This window comes from Scyliorhinus canicula, chromosome 17 (genome assembly GCF_902713615.1).
Source record: "Scyliorhinus canicula chromosome 17, sScyCan1.1, whole genome shotgun sequence".
Lineage (NCBI taxonomy): Eukaryota > Metazoa > Chordata > Chondrichthyes > Carcharhiniformes > Scyliorhinidae > Scyliorhinus > Scyliorhinus canicula.
This window is the reverse complement of record NC_052162.1, coordinates 32634076-32654812: the sequence shown is the minus strand read 5'-3', so window position 1 is coordinate 32654812 and position 20737 is coordinate 32634076. Positions and strand designations below refer to the sequence as shown.

General features: G+C 47.2%; 1 protein-coding gene across 1 annotated transcript in view; it reads left to right on the top strand.

The window, feature by feature from the left end:
- The window catches only part of kdrl (kinase insert domain receptor like), a 218345-nt gene that overhangs the window by 37565 nt on the left and 160043 nt on the right, over nt 1-20737 (top strand). Inside the window, exon 3 of the mRNA XM_038775502.1 lies at nt 9181-9395. Within this exon, the coding sequence (XP_038631430.1) occupies nt 9181-9395 (215 nt within the window). The remainder of the gene's footprint in view (nt 1-9180; nt 9396-20737) is intronic.

Below are 20737 nucleotides of genomic sequence, written 5' to 3'. Positions count from 1 at the left end.
GATGAGGTGCGCTGGGGGGAGGAAGGGTGGGTCCTGGGCAGGGGAGCGTGGGGACCCGGCTGGTGCCAGGTCCCTGAGGGAGACTGTGTCTTGGCGGCCATCGGGGTACGCTACGTAGGCATACTGCGGGTTCGCAGGGAGTGGCAGTACCCTCTCGACCAACGGGTCTGCCTTGTGGAGCCGCGAGTGCTTGCGGAGGAGAATGGGTCCTGGGGCTGCCAGCCACATTGGGAGAGAAACCCCAGAGGTGACTTCCTGGGGAAGGCAAGGAGACGTTCATGGGGGGTTTCGTTAGTCACGGTACACAGGAGCGACCGAATGGAGTGAAGGGCGTCGGGGAGGACCTCCTGCCAGCGGGAGACTAGGAGATTTTTAGACTGCAGGGCCAGCTAGATGGCCCTCCAGACCGTCCCCTTCTCCCGCTCCACCTGCCCGGTTCCCCGGGGGTTGTAGCTGGTCGTCCTGCTCGAGGCGATGCCCTTGCTGAGCAGGTACTGGCGCAGCTCATCGCTCATAAATGAGGATCCCCAGTCGCTGTGCATGTCGGCGGGGAAACCAAACAGCGAAGATAGTGTTGAGTGCTTTGATGATGGTGGCAGACGTCATAATGGTGCATGGGATGACGAAGGGGAATCTGGAGTATTCGTCGACCACATTAAGGAAGTACGTGTTTCGATCGGTGGAGAGGCGGGGCCCTTTGAAATCCACGCTGAGGCATTCAAAAGGGCGGGAGTCCTTCACCAGGTGCGCTCGGTCTGGTCGGTAGAAGTGCGGCTTGCACTCTGCGCAGACCTGGCAGTCTCTAGTGATAGCCCTGACCTCCTCAATGGAGTAGGGCAGATTGCAGGCCTTTATGAAGTGAAAGAACTGGGTGACCCTTGGATGACAGAGATCGTTGTGTAGGGTCCGGAGTCGGTCCACTTGTGCGCTGGCACATGTACCTCGGGATAGGGCATCAGGGAACTCGTTGAGCTTACCGGGGCGATACAAAATCTCTGCGGTCGCGAGGTTGTGCGGTCAGGACTGGTCAATCATGATGGAGGCGAGGCATGGCTGGTATTGGACGGCCCCTGGCTGGTCGGCGGCAGGCGATGAGCAGCCCGATGAGGTGCCCGACGAGCAGGGGTCCTGAGGCCAGGGAGATGGCGTCGCCCACGGGGCGCACATGGCGGGTGTCGTTAAAGATGGCGGTGCCCACGGGCCGCACGAGGCCTGATGGGGGGAAGATGGCGGCATCCACGGGCCGCATGTGTCCTGAGGCAAGCAAGATGGCGGCGCCCACTGGCCGCACATGGTCTGAGGCGAGGATTATGGCACCCACAGGCCACACGTGGTCTGAGACGAGGAAGATGGCGGCACCCAAGGGTCGCACGTGGGTTGCGGTGGCAAAAATGGCTGCTCCCACGGTTCGCATTGGGCCTGGTTACAGCGGCGATCGAGTGGGCATGGCACACAGCAGCGAAATGTCCATTCTTCCCGTAGGCCTTGCCGCGCTCCGTGCCGGGCAGCGCTGTCGGGGGTGCTTTGTCTGTCCGTACAAGTAGCCCTTGGGTCCCCCAGGGTTGGTTGGCTGCCGCGCGGTGCAAGCTTGGGGTTGGCTGGGGACGGTCGCTGGCGGGGTCCACGATGGGGTGTTCGCTGGTGGGGTCCATGAGATCCAGGAGGGGGCAGCGTGCGGTTGGGGGCATACGCTTGTACATTACGGGAGGCTGCCGTTAGTGAGATTGCGAGTTTCTTGGTCGCCGCGAGGTCGAGGGTAGCCCCTTCTAAGAGGCGCTGGCGGATGTACGCCAACACTATGCCCGTAACAAAAGTGTTTCTGATTAGGAGTTTGGAATGGTCAACGGCCAAAACGGCTTGGCAATTGTAGTCCCTCGGGGGTAGATCCCTGCCCACTGCTTAATAAATTGATGCACTATCAATTACGACGCAACAAGAGTAGAGTGTAATCGAGGCTTTATTAAGCAGAGATGTGTAGCCTCCCGCAGCTGCTGCCGAAGTGGCTGCAGCTCGGTGAACCCACACATTTATACTCCGCCTACTGGGCGGAGCCAGCAGGCAGTGATCTTCCCCCATACCTGTAGTACAGGAGACTTACCGTATTACACCTCATATGTGATATATATACAACAGTGGTGACTACGACACCCCTTAATTGGAAAAAAAAAGAATTGGGCACATTAAGTTTATTTTAAAATATTTCCCTCAAATGGCATGATTTTAAATGGAGTAGAGGAAGACATTCATGGGCAAATAAAGAGCTTTTTAAAGTTGTAATTAAAGTCAGTCAGGACGTAAAATGGCAAATAGGTTTTTTTGTTTTGCATCTAGGGGGGAATTTTCCCATAATTTGTCAGAGAGTTAGGCTCAGATTGAAAACCAGCCTTTATCCCTTCAGATGCACAGCCGAGTTTCCAAACTAAGCCTTCAGCCACTCTGACAAAAAAAATTGGCAGGTGGAGTCTATTAGAGCCAGCAAGGCCGGCTCCACAGAGATAGGGGTGCCATCTTTAAAGGGCAAGTTGACCAGCACTGAAGGTAAACTCCCCTCATCCCCCACGGAGGACACAAGCATCAGTGTGTCCCTTCACTGCCACAAAGGTATTGGGTCACCACCCCCTCTCCTCACCATGAGGGGATCTGGGGCTACCCCCCCCCCCAACCTCACAATTATCGTGGGCTCTCTCCATCCCCCATCATAGTCGTTAGCACTGCTGCTTCACAGCGCCAGGGACCCAGGTTCGATTCCTGCCTTGGTCACTGTCTGTGTGGAGTCTGCACGTTCTTCCCGTGTCTGCATGGGTTTCCTCCAGGTGTCAAAGAATCATAGAATTTACCATGCAGAAGGAGGCCATTTGGCCCATCGAGTCTGCACCGGCCCTTAGAAAGAGCACCCTGCTCCAGTTTCCTCCCACAAGGCCCGACAGATGTTAGGTGAATTGGGCATTCTGAATTCTCCCTCAGTGTACCTGAATAGGCACCATAGTGTGGCGACTTGGGGATTGTTAATGTAAGCTTACTTGTGACTTGTGACACTAATAAAGGTTATTATTATTATAACCAGGGCAGTATCATGGGCACTTTCTCTGTCACAAGCAATTCCCCCTTCCCTTCGTTGGCAGCTCCCCTCCTTCAAAGGCACTGGTCCATCCCCACCCCACCCCCTACCGCCTCCCGCCCACTGCACATGATGAGAACTGCTCCCCCAATGGGGTTCTGCAGAGAACACGTCCCTGGCACTGCCCCAGCACAATGCTAACATGGCACTTTCAGAACGGCACTGCCATATTGGCACTGTCAGATTTGTAATGCCAACCCGTGCCTGGGATACTTTCTGGGCATGTCACTCTCTTCCCCAGCTATACTTACCCAAGCACCCCCAGCGGGATCTCTGCAATGGAATCCCTTTCTTCTAAAGCTGTTGTTTGAATATTTAGTGAGGGGGGATCATGTGGCAGGGAGGCCCGTGAATAATATTTTCCTGATTTTGAACTGCCTTAATTTGCCATTTGAACAGAAGGGCATCAGTTGAGGACTACCCGCACGTATTTGAAAATCAAGTCAGTACGGAAAGTTTGTACATTATCTCAGTTAATACACATTTGGAATATTATGTGACGTTTTTGCTATTCTAAGAAGGACATAAAAGCAATGAGAGAGATGTCACACAAACAAGGGGCCACACATGTAAGATAATCATAATAAAAGTAAAAGGCATGTGACAAAGCAATTCTTTACATGGAAAGTGGTTATTTTTTAATTATCTATTAACTTTCATAGAAGATCCAGGTGCAACTGAAAATGTGTTTGTTGGGTCAGGAGGTACATTTTAATATAGTGCATCTCTGTAAATAAATATTTATGATGGTTATATAAAGATTGACTCCAGTTCTGTTCTTCACCCACTTGACTTTCTGGTAGCTTATCCAACACGATGGGTTAGTGGTTAGCACTGCTGCCTACGCTGCTGAGGACCCAGGTTCGATCCTGGCCCCAGGTCACTGTCTGTGTACAGTTTTCAGACTCCCCCATGTCTGTGTGGGTTTCACCCCCACAACCCAAAGATGTGCAGGGTAGGTGGTCACGCTAAATTGCCCCTTAAGTGGAAAAATAAATTGGGTACTCTGAATTTATTTTTAGAAATCCAACGCAATGGGCAGAAATTTAATCCAATTAAATGATGAGAAGGCTGATGTCTTTGTTTTCACTCCATGTTCCAAACTCCAGTTCCTAGCTACAAACTCTATCCCTTGTGCTGGCGACATCCAGTTTGCAAACTTGATGTCACATTTGACCCTGAGTTGAGCCTCCAAGCCCATATTCATGCCAGCCATAAGATTCCCTATTTCCACCTCAGTAACATCACCCGACATTGCCGCTGTCTCAGCTAATCTGCAGTTGAAACCCTCATTCACGCCTTTGTTACCTCTCAACTTGACCATCCCAACGCGTGCAAATGCCTCAAATGGAAGAATATTTTGGCGCAGACCTAATCAGCCAAATGATCTGTTGCTGCTTTGGAATAGTCTTAAATTTCTAAAGACGCTTTCTGTGAATTGGGGAAATACACTTGTAGAAGCTGAACTATATTTTCCAATTACATTTCTGCCTTTGTCACTTGCTGCTGAATGTCCCAGCTGAGAACTGGCAAGAACACATAAGCAGAAATTAGCCAGTCAAGTCCAAGGTCTAAATTTTCCAGTCTTATGGACGTATGTCAAGGAATCTGCTGCAAAAAGGTTCTTCAGACGGCCTCAGTCTCATTCCTGTTCATTCATTGCTTAGCTACTTTATTGTCTACGATGTTCCCTCCTGCAATTTGTATTTACCACTTCTTCGATTTTTAATAACCGCCATCCCAACATCCTGCTTCCAGCTGAGAATGTGTCTAAGATGTGACAAACTCTTTGATGATGCCTGACACCAATGTTGACCTGTCCCACTTTGGAAGATCATTCGAAGACCAGTAGCTGCACACAATCACCTTTTTCTCTGGTACAAATGTGTGCTTCAGCACAGCATTGACGGATGTGCCCAAAGTCACCCAGTGGTGAGAGTTGAAACAGTAGCCAAGGCCATGTAAAGTGATTGCTTTGTTATAGCACTGGCCACCGTCCCACCCGACCCACATCATTTAAATTGTAAAGTGGAGCCATAGAATGATGGTAGCAAGTTTCCGCACTTCAACGATGATGTTTGAACCTTTCTTTGAAAATCATGCCAGGATTGAGAGTTTATATCATGATATTTTGGCTTGAATCCAGGCTATTCTTCCTAAAAACAGAACTACAGTTACTTCACAAAGAATATTGTGTGCTTACACAATTGTAGAACATCCTGTCATACTGTTTAAAGGGGCAGTGTCTTCATGAGAAAATATTGAGTGCATTGTGTTGCATTGTAGGGTAAAGTTGCCATAGTCCCAGATGACAATAGGCTGCTTTCCCCTTTGAGGGGGAGAGCTGACTGGTGATGATTTAACCTGAGGATCACCACACCTCAAGCGAGGGGCAAGGTTGAGAAGGTGGGGGCGTCATGAATAATCTCAGCCGGTAAAGGAATTGAAGCTGCATTGCTGGCCTTGCCCTGCATCACAAACCAGCTGTCTAGCACACTGAGCTAAACCGGCCCCCAACACGGTGAGGAGGGGGGTGCAGAAAATCTACTCCCAGGACTTCCCAAAGTACTCCAAGGGCATGATTCTACCCCTCCCCTTCCCCATTGAACCCAGTGAACAGCGGGAGAACCTCTAACCAGGGTTCGCGGCAGGCGCCAAATGGAGCGCAATTGCTCATGGCCCTTGGCATCTAATGCGATCTGGTTCATGCCCTCACTGGGTGTGGCCCAAATTTGCATATTTAAATGATTCTTTAAACTCATTTAAATACACTCCGCCTGTTCAAAGCTAGAGTCTCCCGCCCCCACCGGCACAGTGCAAGGCAAAATGGAAATCAGTTGTAATGTGCACTCGGGGAGGGGGGGGGGGGGCTCAGAGTCCATTGGGGCCCTTGGGTGGTCAGTGACAGAGGCGGGTACTAGAGTGCCAGGTTGGCACTGCCAGGATGCCCAAGTGCAGTGCTGGGTTGCCAGTGGACAATGCCAAGGGCGGGGCCTGAGAGGGACCATGACCATGAAAGTGGTGGGATTGAAGGGGAAGTGGGAGGCCTGAATAGGACACACGGAGGGTTGGGGGTCCTGAAAGGAGGGGGCTGAAGTGATGGGGCCTGAAATGGGGGGGGGGGGGGTCTGAAAAGGTAGGAAGGCTGCAGGGAACCCCAGAGTGGAGTATCGCTCACTTGGTGGAGGAGTACCCAATGTCAGCGAGGATAGATGGGGCTACGGGTTACGCTCATGCCTGAGTGATGTGGGGAGAGTGACCAAGGCAGTTAGTGATCGGGGAGGTTGCCCCTCCATGGTCGATGGTTTCGGGTATAGCCCTTGACCACATCAAAAGAAGAGTAAGAAATCTTACAACACCAGATTAAAGTCCAACAGGTTTGTTTCGAATCACTAGTTATCGGAGCACTGCTCCTTTCTCAGATGAAAGTGGTAGGTTCCAGAAACATATATATAGACAAAGTCAAAGATGCAAGACGATTCTTTGAATGCGAGTCTTTGCAGGTAATTAAGTCTTTACAGGTTCAGGCGGAGCAACTGGACAGAGGGATAATCACAGTTTAAAGAGGTGTCAAGCCAGGACAGTTGGTATGATTTTGCAAGCCCAGGTCAGGTGGCGGGGAGTGAATGTAATGCGACATGAATCCAAGGTCCCGGTTGAGGCCGTACTCATGTGTGCGGAACTTGGCTATAAGTTTCTGCTCGGCGATTCTGCATTGTTGCACGTCCTGAAGGCCGCCTTGGAGAAGGACAATCGCCAGGCAGGAATGTTCCCTTTTCGTCGGGGAACACTTCAGCAGTCGAGCGCATTCAGCCTCTGATCTTCGGGTAAGCATTCCCAACACTCCATTCTCTGCCAGATTGTGAAACCTGCAACCAGCATCAGGCAATGGAGAATCCACCCCTTAGTCATTTTGGGGGGAATCAACCCAAGTGTTGTCTAACCAAGGCAGTAGAGAGCAAAATCGGTAGAAAAGCCTTTCGGTTACAAAATACCCTCAAAAACACACTGATCTTCTTTGATGTAATTTAAGAAAGCAACCTTAAAAAAGCCTGCAAAGTGCTTTTTTCATGAAGGCCACCAAAACCGCTGTCCTTTCATTCTGCAATGTAACTCGAGATAGTGAGAACAATTGATGTGGTTACTGTATAACAACTGCATATCTTTCAAATTGCTACTGCTCTACAAATATTGAAGAATACAATAATATGAGATAAGGCTTTTTAAAAAATGGATGTTGATAGCATTTTGCCGATCAGTGATAATACGGCTATTTTTAATCCCCACTTCCACTAATCACTCAACATCTCACTATCTTTAGGCTTCACCTTTTTCTTTCTCCTCATTCCACATTCTCCTTCTTGAAATCAATATTTTCCACCCACCCTTCCACTCTGCAGGCTATTAAATGATAACCTTGCCTCATCTTTCATTACTTTTTGACTCGTTTCATCTCTTTTAGTCTTTTAAACCTTGATGGGAATTTCATTGATTTTAAAAATAAAGTGGCATGCATCATTTCACCAGCGTTTTTCTCCCAAAAACGTTATCGGCTATAAAAGTCATTAGTTCTTGTCTCAAACATTTTGAGTTCTGGCAATATATTCTGTGATGCACAAAATCACACAATGGCATTATATGTCATAAATACATATCCTGGTTTTATTAATACACAGCAAGTGTACAAAATAATGTAGGTCCAATCTGAACAGATGGAAATGGGTTCAATGAATTTCTGTATATTATCAGATGCATTGCCTTTTTCTTTGCTCTCATACTTAGGTCATAAATTATGCTAATTGTCCACTTGTAAATTCCTTTATATGTATTATGCATGTTATTTCAATTCCTATGCCACCCTTATTCTACTGCTAGTTGTTGCATACATTGTGTTGTATTTTTAGTCTGTTTTTTACCCTGGGTGGCAAGCAGTTGGGCAGCATTTGATGTTACCACAATATTCAATAGGTTTGGACAGACCACCCAGTTGGGCAGTAGGTTTTTAAAGTCAAATCGTACCAGGTTAGCTCAATTAATACTTCTGAGTGAGCTTGTCAGTTTGATCAGTGCGAGAACAGGTGAGGTGGGGGGGAGAATTGGTTGTGACCCACCCGCCCCATCACATGCCTCTCCCACGATGCCATCTCAGGTTGGGGGGTGGCCAATTGTGTAGGTCAGCCCTTGACAAAAACTAACTGCAAATAATATTACTCAGGTTGCTGCTGCAAATCTCAGCCACCATCTGGGCCGGATTATTCCAATGAACTGAGGGCACCCAAAGCTGTTGTTCTGTGTTCTGACTCACACCAAGACCCATTCACCTGTTGATGGAACCATCAATTCACGAGACACGTGCTTTAAGATATGAACAGTGGTCAAGGGGGAGGAATCGTGGGCGGAGCCAAGGGAGCCCTGTACAAACTCTTGAGCATTCCCAGAGCTACTCCCCCTAGTGGTCGGATAACGCTACTGCGCTTACAATGGTATTGGTAAATACTGTGTGAATTATTATGTTACATTCACCACACCTGTGCACACTGATTGGCTTCCAATCAAGCAACATATTGATTTTAAAGTTCTCATCCTGGTTTTGAATGCCTCACTCTCACCCAATCTCTGTCATTTTCTCCAGCCTGTAAGCCCCTGAGATATTGGTCCCCATCTAATTCTGGCCTCTTGAGCATCTTAGATTTTATTTCCAGTGCTCCACCATTGTTGTCTATGCCTTCAGTTACCTGGGCCCCCAGCTCTGGAATATGATTGTTCACATTTTGACATTTCCATATAATAATCCACTATGAATGCGGGATCATAGAATCTCTCCGATAGTGTTCTGCGCTTTGAGCTTTAAAGTGATAAGGAGTTGTATAAATGAAAGTAATCATGCTGTTTTCCCTTATAGGATAATGCAGCTGGAGAATTGACAAGTTTATAAAACAAAAGACCAGACAAAAGTTTGAGTCAGTAGATAAAAATGGGGGAGAAACAAAGCAAATGCAGTGGTACAAGTAATGCAACTGTTATATCTGTGATTAATTTTAGCCATTATGGTTTATCAACAGGGGGAAGGCATCCTTGAACTGGTCTGGACCAAATCTACCTAATGCTACATATGACAGATTAAATGTAACCAACTACAGATGTAATGACCGAAAGAAGAAGTATTTTTGCAGTACCGTCACTTTAAGGAATGCTCATCGCAATGATACAGGAAGCTACACTTGTAAATATGCAGCCAGTGAAAACCTTAAAACCCAGATCTATTTATTTGTCACAGGTAAGGAAACCCGTTTAAAATCCCTTTTTTCTGTAAGTGTGGGCTTTGATTGTCTGGATGTGTTCGAAACTAATAATCCCATCATGGAAAAACCAGAGTGTAATACAGTGGGTGACCCTTTGACTGTAAAATACAATAAAATAACACTGGGGAAAGTCCAAATGTGCTTACAACTCATAGACTCATAGAATCCATACAGTGCGGAAGAGGCCATTCGGCTCAACTGAAAGAATAAAGGTTTAATTGAGACAGAATATCCTACACTTGCTCAATCGTAGTCTGGTTGAGTTAACAACTTTTTGACAAATCAATATTCCTGCAAAAATATGCTTGAATTGCGGTGGTCTTCTGGGAAGCTGTGCTGTGGAAAATTGGGGCACATTTTGGAACCTGTAATTCAGGAGGAAGTGCAGGCTGGACATTTACTACTCCCTTACAGAGTTAGTGATCAAGTTACCCCGCTTTCCAGGAGAGGCTTTTCATCACACAATAGCATACAATATGGGGAAATGGACATCATTTAAAAAAGGAGACTTTGTTGTTTAACGAATAAATGTAATCCAGTTAAATTAGATTGTACATGATCTGGTTTATTTCTAATCTTGTTTTAAGATTATTCTCAGATCACTGTAACATTGTAGGGGTAATCGATGTGCTTGCTTCTCCTGACCGCACAAAAATAAAAATGAGAAATTTGGGGCTGGATTCTCCGTTTCTGCGACTTAGTGTTGACGTCGATGCTGAATCCAAGGCGGAGAATCGCAGGTGGGCCCTCTAATGATATGCAGATGATGTTTAACGTATGCGCGCCGTGCATCGCATTGACGCCATTTTCGAGCTGATGGAGCATCGCGATTTGGTGTCAAACCAGTGCCTGCCGCGATTTGGGCATCGGAAGCTATTTTCCGCCCGATCACCCGCCCTGATTTCGCCGTCAGCCAATGGAGAATCCCGCCCTTTAGATGGATTCTCGTTGTGAAGCATATCGCACTGGATTTTAAGTTTGCACAGTGCTGGAAAGTGAGGAGTCCAGTAACATGCGGGAAACCCAGAAGTCAGTGCAGCACATCTGGGAGTGGCTATTTCATAGGATCCCGACAATACAGAAAGAGGCTATTTGCCCATCGAGTCTGCACTGACCCTTTGAAATACCACCGTACCCAGGCCCTATCCTCCGTCCTGTAACCTCACTGTAAGGGGCAATTGAACATGTCCAATCCAGCTAACCTCCTGGACATCTTTGGACTGTGGGAAGAAACCAGCGTAATCCCATGCAGACACGGGGAGAAAGTGCAAACTTCACATAGACAGTCACCCAAGGTGGGAATCGGACACAGGCCCCTGGCGCTGTGAGGAAGCAATGCCAACCACTGCGCCACTGAGCCTTGGCGCTATAATGTGATATCTGGGTTTCTTAATCAATTAGCTGCAGTGAATGTGACACTGCATGATGTGATTTTGCCTCCAGCTTTCACAAGGACGTTTCAAACAGGTAATTTGAAAGGCATTGGAGTTGGAAGCCAAAGAGAAGGAAATCCGAGAATGGAAACCAGAAGGCGAAAGACTGGCTCATTTCAGTGATGTCTCCGGGATATTCTGTTGAGGCTGTGAGGACCAGGAGAAATGTTCTATTCCTTATCAGAGCAAGCTGGGGGGACACCAAGAAGGTGTAGTTGGAGGTGGCACAAGTGAACAAAAACAAAGAACAAAGAAAATTACGATGTAGAGATGCCGGCGTTGGACTGGGGTGTGCACAGTAAGAAGTCTTACAACACCAGGTTAAAGTCTAACAGGTTTGTTTCAAACACGAGCTTTCGGAGCACTGCTCCTTCCTCAGGTGAATGGAGAGGTATGTTCCAGAAACATTTATATAGACAAAGTCAGAGATGCCAGACAATGCTTGGAATCCGAGCATTTGCGGGTAATCAAATCATTACAGATCCAGAGATTGGGGTAATCCCAGGTTAAAGAGGTGTGAATTGTCTCAGGCCAGGATAGTTGATAGGATTTTGCAAGTCCAGGCCAGATGGTGGGGGGTGAATGTAATGCGACATGAATCCAAGATCCCAGTTGAGGCCGCTCTCATGCGTGCGGAACTTAGCTATAAGTTTTTGCTTGGCAATTCTGCGTTGTCACGTGTCCTGAAGACCGCCTTGGAGAACGCTTACCCGGAGATCAGAGGCTGAATGCCCTTGAATGCTGAAGTGTTCCCCGACTGGAAGGGAACATACCTGCCTGGTGATTGTCACACGATGCCTGTTCATTCGTTGTCGCAGTGTCTGCATGGTCTCGCCAATGTACCACGCTTCGGGACATCCTTTCCTGCAGCGTATGAGGTAGACTACATTTATCGAGTCGCACGAGTATGTGCCGCCCACCTGGTGGGTGGTGTTTCCACGCGTAATGGTGGTATCCATGTTGATGATCTGGCATGTCTTGCAGAGATTGCCCTGGCAGGGTTGTGTGGTGTCGTGGTTGCTGTTCTGAAGGCTGGGTAATTTGCTGCAAACAATGGTTTGTTTGAGGTTGCACGGTTGTTTGAAGGCAAGTAGTGGGGGTGTGGGGATGACCTTGGCAAGATGTTCATCTTCATTGATGATGTGTTGAAGGCTGCGAAAGGATGTCCCGAAGCATGGTACATTGGCGAGACCATCGAGACAGTCTTCAGGACACGCGACAACGCAGAATTGCCGAGCAAATTCTGACTTTGTCTATATAAATGTTTATGGAACATACCTCTCCATTCACCTGAGGAAGGAGCAGTGCTCCGAAAGCTCGTGTTTGAAACAAACTTGTTGGACTTTAACCTGGTGTTATAAGACTACTTACAAAGAAAATTACAGCACAGGAACAGACCCTTTGGCTCTCCCAGCCTCTGCCGATCCAGATCCTTTATCTAAACCTGTTGCCTATTTTCCAAGGATCAACTTCCCTCTGTTCCCCTCCCGTTCATATATCTGTCTAGATGCATCTTAAATTATGCTAACATGCCCGCCTCTACCACCTCCGCTGGCAAAGTGTTCCAGGCACCCACCACCCTCTGTGAAAAAAAAATTCCACGCACACCTCCCTTAAACTTGCCCCCTCTCACCTCGAAATCGTGACCCCTTGTAATTGACACCCCCACTCTTGGAAAAAGCTTGTTGCTATCTTCCCTGTCCATACCTCTCATAATTTTGTAGACCTCAATCAGGTCCCCCCTCAACCTCCGTCTTTCCAACGAAAATAATCCTAATCTACTCAACCATTCTTCATAGCTAGCACCCTCCATACCAGGCAACATCCTGGTGAACTTCCTCTGCATCCTCTCTAAAGCATCCACATCCTTCTGGTAATGTGGCGATCAGAACTGCACGCAGTATTCCAAACGTGGCCTCACCAAAGTCCTATACAACTGTAACATGACCTGCCGACTCTTGTACTCAATACCCCGTCTGATGAAGGCAAGCATGCTGTCTGCCTTCTTGACCACTCTATCGATCTGCGTTGCCACCTTCAGGGTACAATGGACCTGAAGTCCCAGATCTCTCTGTACATCAATTTTCCCCTGGACTCTTCCATTGACCGTATAGTCCGCTCTTGAATTGGATCTTCCAAAATGCATCACCTCGCATTTGCGTGGATTGAACTCCATCTGCAATTTCTCTGCCCAACTCTCCAGTCTATAAATCTATATTTTGTTGTATTCTCTGGCAGTCCCCCTCGCTGTCTGCAACTCCACCAATCTTTGTATCATCTGAAAACTTGCTAATCAGACCACCTATACCTTTGTCCAGATCATTTATGTATATCACAAACAACAGTGGTCCGAGCACGGATCCCTGTGGAACACCACTAGTCACCTTCCTCCATTTTGAGATACTCCCTTCCACCACTACTCTCTGTCTCCTGTTGCCCAGCCAGTTCTCTATTCATCTAGCTAGTACACCCTGAACCCCATGCAACTTCACTTTTTCCATCAACCTGCCATGGGAAACTTTATCAAACACCTTACTGAAGTCCATGCATATGACATCTACAGCCCTTCCCTCATCAATTAACTTTGTCACTTCCTCAAATAATTCTATTAGGTTTGTAAGACATGACCTTCCCTGCACAAAACCATGCTGCCTATCACTGATAAGTCTATTTTCTTCAAAATGTGAATAGATCTTATCCCTCAGTATCTCTCCGGCAGTTTGCCTACCACTGACATCGAGCTCACAGGTCTATAATTCCCTGGATTATCCCTTCTACCCTTCTTAAAGAAAAGGACAACATTAGCAATTCTCCAGTCCTCCGGGACCTCACCCATGCTCAAGGATGCTGCAAAGATATTGGTTAAGGCCCCAGCTATTTCGTCCCTTGCTTCCCTCAGTAACCTGTGATAGATCCCATCCGCACCTGGGGACTTGTCCACCTTAATGCCTTTTAGAATACCCAAAACATCCTCCTTCCTTATGCCGACTTGACCTAGAGTATTTAAACATCCATCCCTAACCTCAACATCCGTCATGTCCCTCTCCTTGGTGAATACTCATTAAGAATCTCACCCATTTCCTCTGACTCAACGCACAAATTCCCTCTTTTGGCTTTGAGTGGGCCAATCCTTTCTCTAGTTACCCTCTTGCTCCTTATATACAAATAAAAGGCTTTGGGATTTTCCTTAACCCTGTTAGCCAAAGATATTTCATAACCCCTTTTAGCCCTCTTTATTGCGCGTTTGAGATTTGTCCTACTTTCCCGATATTCCTCCAAAGCTTCATCAGTTTTAAGTCGCCTAGATCTTATGTATGCTTCCTTTTTCATCTTAGCTAGTCTCACAATTCCACCCATCATCCATGGTTCCCTAATCTTGCCATTTCTATCCCTCATTTTCACAGAGACATGTCTGTCCTGCATTCTAATCAACCTTTCCTTAAAAGACTCCCACATTTCAAATGTGCATTTACCCTTAAACAGCTGCTCCCAATCCACATTCCCTAGCTCCTGCCGAATTTTGTTATACCTGGCCTTTCCCCAATTTAGCACTCTTCCTTTAGGACCACTCTCGTCTTTGTCCATGAGTATTCTAAAACTTACGGAATTGTGATCGCTATTCCCAAAGTAATCACCGACTGAAACTTCAACCACCTGGCCGGGATCATTCCCCAATACCAGGTCCAGTATGGCCCCTTCCCGAGTGGGACTATTTATCATAGAATTTACAGTGCAGAAGGAGGCCATTCGGCCCATCAAATCTGCATCGGCTCTTGGAAAGAGCACACTTCCCAAGGTCAACACCTCCACCCTATCCCCATAACCCAGTAACCCCACCCAACACTAAGGGCAATTTTGGACACTAAGGGCAATTTATCATGGCCAATCCACCTAACCTGCACATCTTTGGACTGTGGGAGGAAACCAAAGCACCTGGAGAAAACCCACGCACACACGGGGAGGATGTGCAGACTCCGCACAGACAGTGGCCCAAGCCAGAATCAAACCAGGGACCCTGGAGCTGTGAAGCAATTGTGCTATCCATAATCCTACCGTGCTGCCCATATTTACATACTGCTCAAAAAAACTCTCCTGGATGCTCTTTACAAATTCTGCTCCATCTACATTCAATGTTGGGGAAGTTAAAATCTCCCATCATGACCACCCTATTGCTCCTACATTTTTCTATTATCTGTCTACATATTTGTACCTCTACTTCACGCTTTTGGGAGGCCTGTAGTAAAGTCCCAACAATGTTACTGCACCCTTCCTATTTCTTAGCTCTACCCATATTGCCTCAGTGCTCGAATCCTCCATAGTGCCCTCCTTAATCACAGCTGTGATATAATCTCTGACCACTAATGCAGCTCCTCCACCCCTTTTACCTCCCTCTCTATCCCGCCTGAAGCATCTATACCCTGGAATATTTAGTTGCCACTCTTGCCCTTCCCTCAACTAAGTCTCAGTAATACCAATAACATAATTCCCAGGTACTAATCCAAGCCCTAGGTTCATGTTCCTTACCTGCTACACTTCTTGCATTAAAACAAATGCACCTCAGACCACCTGTCTCTTTGCATTCATCATCTCTTCACTGTCTACTCTTCCTCTTAGTCACAACGAGTTTATTATCTAGAACCTTACTGGCTTTACATGCTGCGTCTTTACTGACTTCTAACTTCCTAACCTGGTTCCCACCCCCCTGCCACATTAGTTTAAGAGGTCAAATATTAGGGGCATATCACTCCTAGATACAGTATAGGTAGTGATTCAATTACCTGAGCAGGACAGTTAATGTGGGAGCAATGGCACAATCACCTACATCCTCATGAGCACAATCTCCTTATCCTACTCCAGCACACGGTTCAAGCCAATGCAGGTACACCTATCCCTCCCTGCCTATGCATTCCCCCACAGCTCCAACTCCATTGCTGCCACTCACCCTCATCCTTATGCAATATCATGCTTCTCCCTCAAAGTCACCCTCACTAAATGTTCTTCATCCATCTGTTCAACACATGCCATTACTGTCCGTCCTCACAGGAGAAGAAAGCACAGAACACCACAGAAAGACAGAGAGCTCTCCAACCATCTAAAAGCAAAAAAGTGTGTGTTCTTCATAGGCTCCAAAAACCAATCTGTATTGTCCAATGACATCTCACAAGTCAGAGCGGAGATAGCACCTCTTCCTACGTACTGAAGCCTTCGGGATTTCACCTCCTAGAAGTACGGGTACATAGAACATAGAACATAGAACAGTACAGCACAGAACAGGCCCTTCGGCCCTCAATGTTGTGCCGAGCCATGATCACCCTACTCAAACCCACGTATCCATCCTATACCCGTAACCCAACAACCCCCCCCCTTAACCTTACTTTTATTAGGACACTACGGGCAATTTAGCATGGCCAATCCACCTAACCCGCACATCTTTGGACTGTGGGAGGAAACCGGAGTACCCGGAGGAAACCCACGCACACACGGGGAGGACGTGCAGACTCCGCACAGACAGTGACCTAGCCGGGAATCGAACCTGGGACCCTGGAGCTGTGAAGCATTTATGCTAACCACCATGCTACCCTGCTGCCCCTAGAGTAAAGAAGTACTCTAGGGTACTAGAGTAAAGAATTGTAACTGCAAAATGGTATACTCATCGGTGCGTTGCACAATGTTAGATTGATAAGTTCATGTTTTATATGCAAACCACATAAATATTATTGTTTTAGACCACTTTCCCATCTTGATCATTCTTGGTAGATGGTCAGCAGGTGGCCTTTTGAGTTGCTTGAGAAGACATGGAGCACAACTCTCCCAAACTCCAGTCAGTCCTTTTTTTGGAGGGGGCGTATTTTGCACCAGCAGATTCGGCTCCTCAGAGATCAGAAGGCACCCCAATGCAAACTTAAGCAACAGGCCCCTCTACCCACTCCCCCCCCCCCCCAGACATCTCAACCCCCCCCCCCGCCCCCCCCCCCCCCCCCCCCCCCCCCCCCCCCCGCAGACAAGGGGAACAACTCAAATCTTGACCACAGGGGAAACCTTCCTCCAAAACTAAATGTTTGGGCCACCCCTCCCACGACCACCAATCCTCGCCATCATTAATCCCCTGCCCCCTCCACCACCTCCCCCTCCCACAATGAGCAACACTCCATTATGGGATTGCCAAAGGCCTCGCTCCCTTGAGGCCCCCATTGAGGTCCCGCCCTTTTGTGCTACCAGGGTGCCAAAGGGCTGTACCAGAGCACTGCCCTGCCACGTCCCCAATCACCCAGGGGCTACTATTGCCTCTGAGCCCCCGCCATGGTCATCGCCTCTGGTGTCCGTTTGTAGAGACCAGTAGTGATTCCCACCAACAGGATGTCATGTCATCGGGTGGGAACACTCCATGTTCCCAGAAGATTCAGCATCATGCCGACGTTGCATATTAAAATCTATTTGAATGCATGGTAATCAGGTTCATGCCCTCGCTGGGGGTGAACCTGATTACATCTGCTGGGAGGGCCCGGAAACATTGTGAACTGTTAGGTGCCTGCCTCATATCCTATTTCAGGCCTCTCCCGGTATTTTCCCAACATAGCGGGATTTGAACTGGGCACAATGCGGTTGGAAAATCTCCCTCATGAAGGTATATGAGCAATGGGGGGGGGGGTTTACTGTGGGGAAACTTGGTTGTTTCCAGGAGTAGTTTGAGAGTAAGTGCCATGATTGGGGATGGGGCAGGCGTGGTGCAAATGTGGCTTCAGACATTGTTAGATGGATGCACTGAGGAACAGAATGAATCGTCTGCGGTCAGGGAGCGGGGTTGGGGGGAGTCGGGTTGAAGGGGTGGGAAACCTCATGCAGGTGCTGATACTGGGGTAGGGAATACCGTGAGGAGGTTGCTTCCTTTGGGAGGGGAAGGGGGGAGAAGAGGAGGAGGGTGAAGTCCCCAGAGAGTTTGGGGGTGCAAGGGATCTCTTGTGTGGGGACCAGCGCAGCTCTTTAAAATAGTTGCGCTGAAGTTAGAAACAAAAAATTCTAACTCTTTCAGAGTAACTCGTGTAACACTGGGAGAATCATTGAAGTTGGCCATTTAAATTGTTTTGTCGGATGGTTCCCACTGCAGTTGTCAAAAGAAAGTTAATGCATCTGGACAGTTGCTCGTTAAACGCTTACCTGGAAACTTTCAAGAGAGATTTCCTCGCACATCTTTGGGGTATCCCTGTACCCCCTGCACCACCACCCCCCACAAATCTGATGCATGGAAGCCAGAAAATCAAGGGGCATTATTTCCCGTTTTAGAAATTAATATCAATGTAAGGCACCCATTGATGTGTTATGTACTCTGGGATAACACAGGCTGCAACTGGATGCAGCTATGACCAAAAGGTACTCCAGACCTTGAAGTTAATTCAATCTGATTTATTGAACCAGTAGCACATTTAACACAGTTCTCTATGAGTTCGACTCTCTGCTAACCTAAGTGTGGTTACTCTGCCTGACTGAACCAGACTAGCTCTTAGCCACGTGCTGTAGGTTTGATACTGTAAATACACCTTGACTCACTCTGTAGATGTTCATTAGTGGAAAGAGGCGGAGTGTGAGTGCCTCATACCTTTTATAGTGAGATACCACCCCTGAGTGTCCTGCCTGCTCATTGGTCATGTCCTGTTCTCGGTGTTCATTAGCTGCCTGTTTGTATATCATTATCTGCATGTTTGTATATCATGACACTCATGGTCGGGTATTGCAAGAAGTGGAAGAGATAATAAAAGATTCCTCTGTTTTGTCTCAACAAGTGTCAATGTGGTTTGCATCCAGTTTCCACACCAGCCTACTTGAATGAATCTACAAGCTGCCCTGTATTATCTCAACAGGTCTGAGGCAGCACAGTGGCACAGTGGTTAACGCTGCTGCCTCACAGCACAAGGGATCCAAGTTCAATTCCGGCCTTGGGTCATTGTCTGTGCGGAGTTTGTACCTTCTCCCCGTGTCTGCATGGGATTCCTCCGGGTGCTCCAATTGCCTCCCACAGTCCAAAGATGTACGGGGTAGGTAGATTGGCCCTTCGGTGTGGTTAGGTTATGGGATTGCAGGGATGGGGTGGGTGGAGTGTTCATTTCAAGGATCAGTGCAGACTCTGAATGTCTGAATGGCCTCCTTCTGCACTGTAGGGATTCTATGATTGTACCTGTGGAGAGAGAACGGAGGATGACTCTTTGTCAAAGCTGGACTCATCCAGCTCAAGTCATCCAGATTCGAAATGTTAGCTCCCTTCTCTCTCCACAGATGCTGTCAGATCTGCTGAGATTGTCCTGTATTTTCTGGTTTTATTTCAAATTCCAGCATCCGCAGTAAAATGCTTTTATCTGCCCTTTATAAGGACGTGTTCAGTGCCGCGGGCTGGTTAAAAGACCACAAAACATTTCATTTATTCCCTTTAGCACCGGAAGAAAAAGGTAGTGATTCTACCTCAGTAGATACTACCTTGCCCTGACCAAGGTTGAAACCCATCTTCTGCATAACTTCATAGTAACAAATGCAAAAGTGGGTTACTGAAGATTGATGTAAACCAATTTACTAATCTTGAACCTTGCTTTAAGAAATCATGCTCAGAACTTGGCAATCTAAGTAGCTGGAATATACAAACCAAATACAAAGTGACCGCTTAATCTGTATTAAATTTCAACATAAAAGATATGTCATGAGGGTCACATATCGTCTAGACTCAAAGCCACTCATAGCAGGATAGTTTTAAATAGAAATACAGGAACATGCTCAGTGAATTACAGAAAGCATTTGCAGAATGGAAGGTATGGTGAGTGGAGTTAAGTGCAGAATTGGATGGTGCCTCTTTGATTTCACTTGTGCTGATAGGGAAATAGATTTTGAATACATCGGAACTTCTGGTCATACTCTATTATTTCCTGTTCCTCCGGTATTTTTAAATGTTCCTGATATAACATGATGCATCAGTGTCAGGATCTTTGCAAATTGGCAGTGACGAAGAAGTTCCAAGAGAAGTGATACAATGCAATGTCATTTAATTATACATTTATTCACCCAAAGTCAGTCTTGCTTTATCTTGATTTACTCTAGTTGAAGTCATTTGAGAATTAGTAAGTAAGTTCGAAGGTCACTTTGTGGTAACAACAGCACACTCCCAAAACATACTTTTTCCAAAGATGGGAGAACCATTTTGGGAGTATGCTGTCAATTTCACAAGCAATTTGAGGTTTAAAATGTTGGCGACATAATCATGCAAAGGAGGATAATAAAATGCCCAAAATTCAACATCACAGAATGAACCTCTTGGAGATAGGGCTCTACCCAGCAACAAAAAGAACTTGCATTTAAATAGGGCGCGATTCTCCGAAAATATTTTGAAGTATGGTCTTCGGCAGGAACCGAGGCATGATTCATAGAATTCATAGAATTTACAGTGCAGAAGGAGGCCATTCGGCCCATTGAGTCTGCACCGGCTCTTGGAAAGAGTGCCCTACGCAAGGTCAACACCTCCACCCTATCCCCATAACCCCACCCAACACTAAGGGCAATTTTGGACACTAAGGGCAATTTATCATGTCCAATCTTTGGACTGTGGGAGGAAACCGGAGCACCCGGAGGAAACCCACGCAGACACGGGGAGGATGTGCAGGCTCCGTACAGACAGTGACCCAAGCTGTAATCGAACCTGGGACCCTGGAGCTGTGAAACAATTATGCTAGCCACATTGCTACCGTCCTGTTGAGTGGATTGGAGCAATGCAAATCGCAATCTAGCCACACTTAGAAATGTTTTTGGAGCCAGCGGAGATTCACGTCTGGGACACAAAGAAGCCAGCAAGGCCGGATCGTCAGCGATTAGGAGACTGTTTTTAAAGGACGCCCCAATCTCAGAATAAA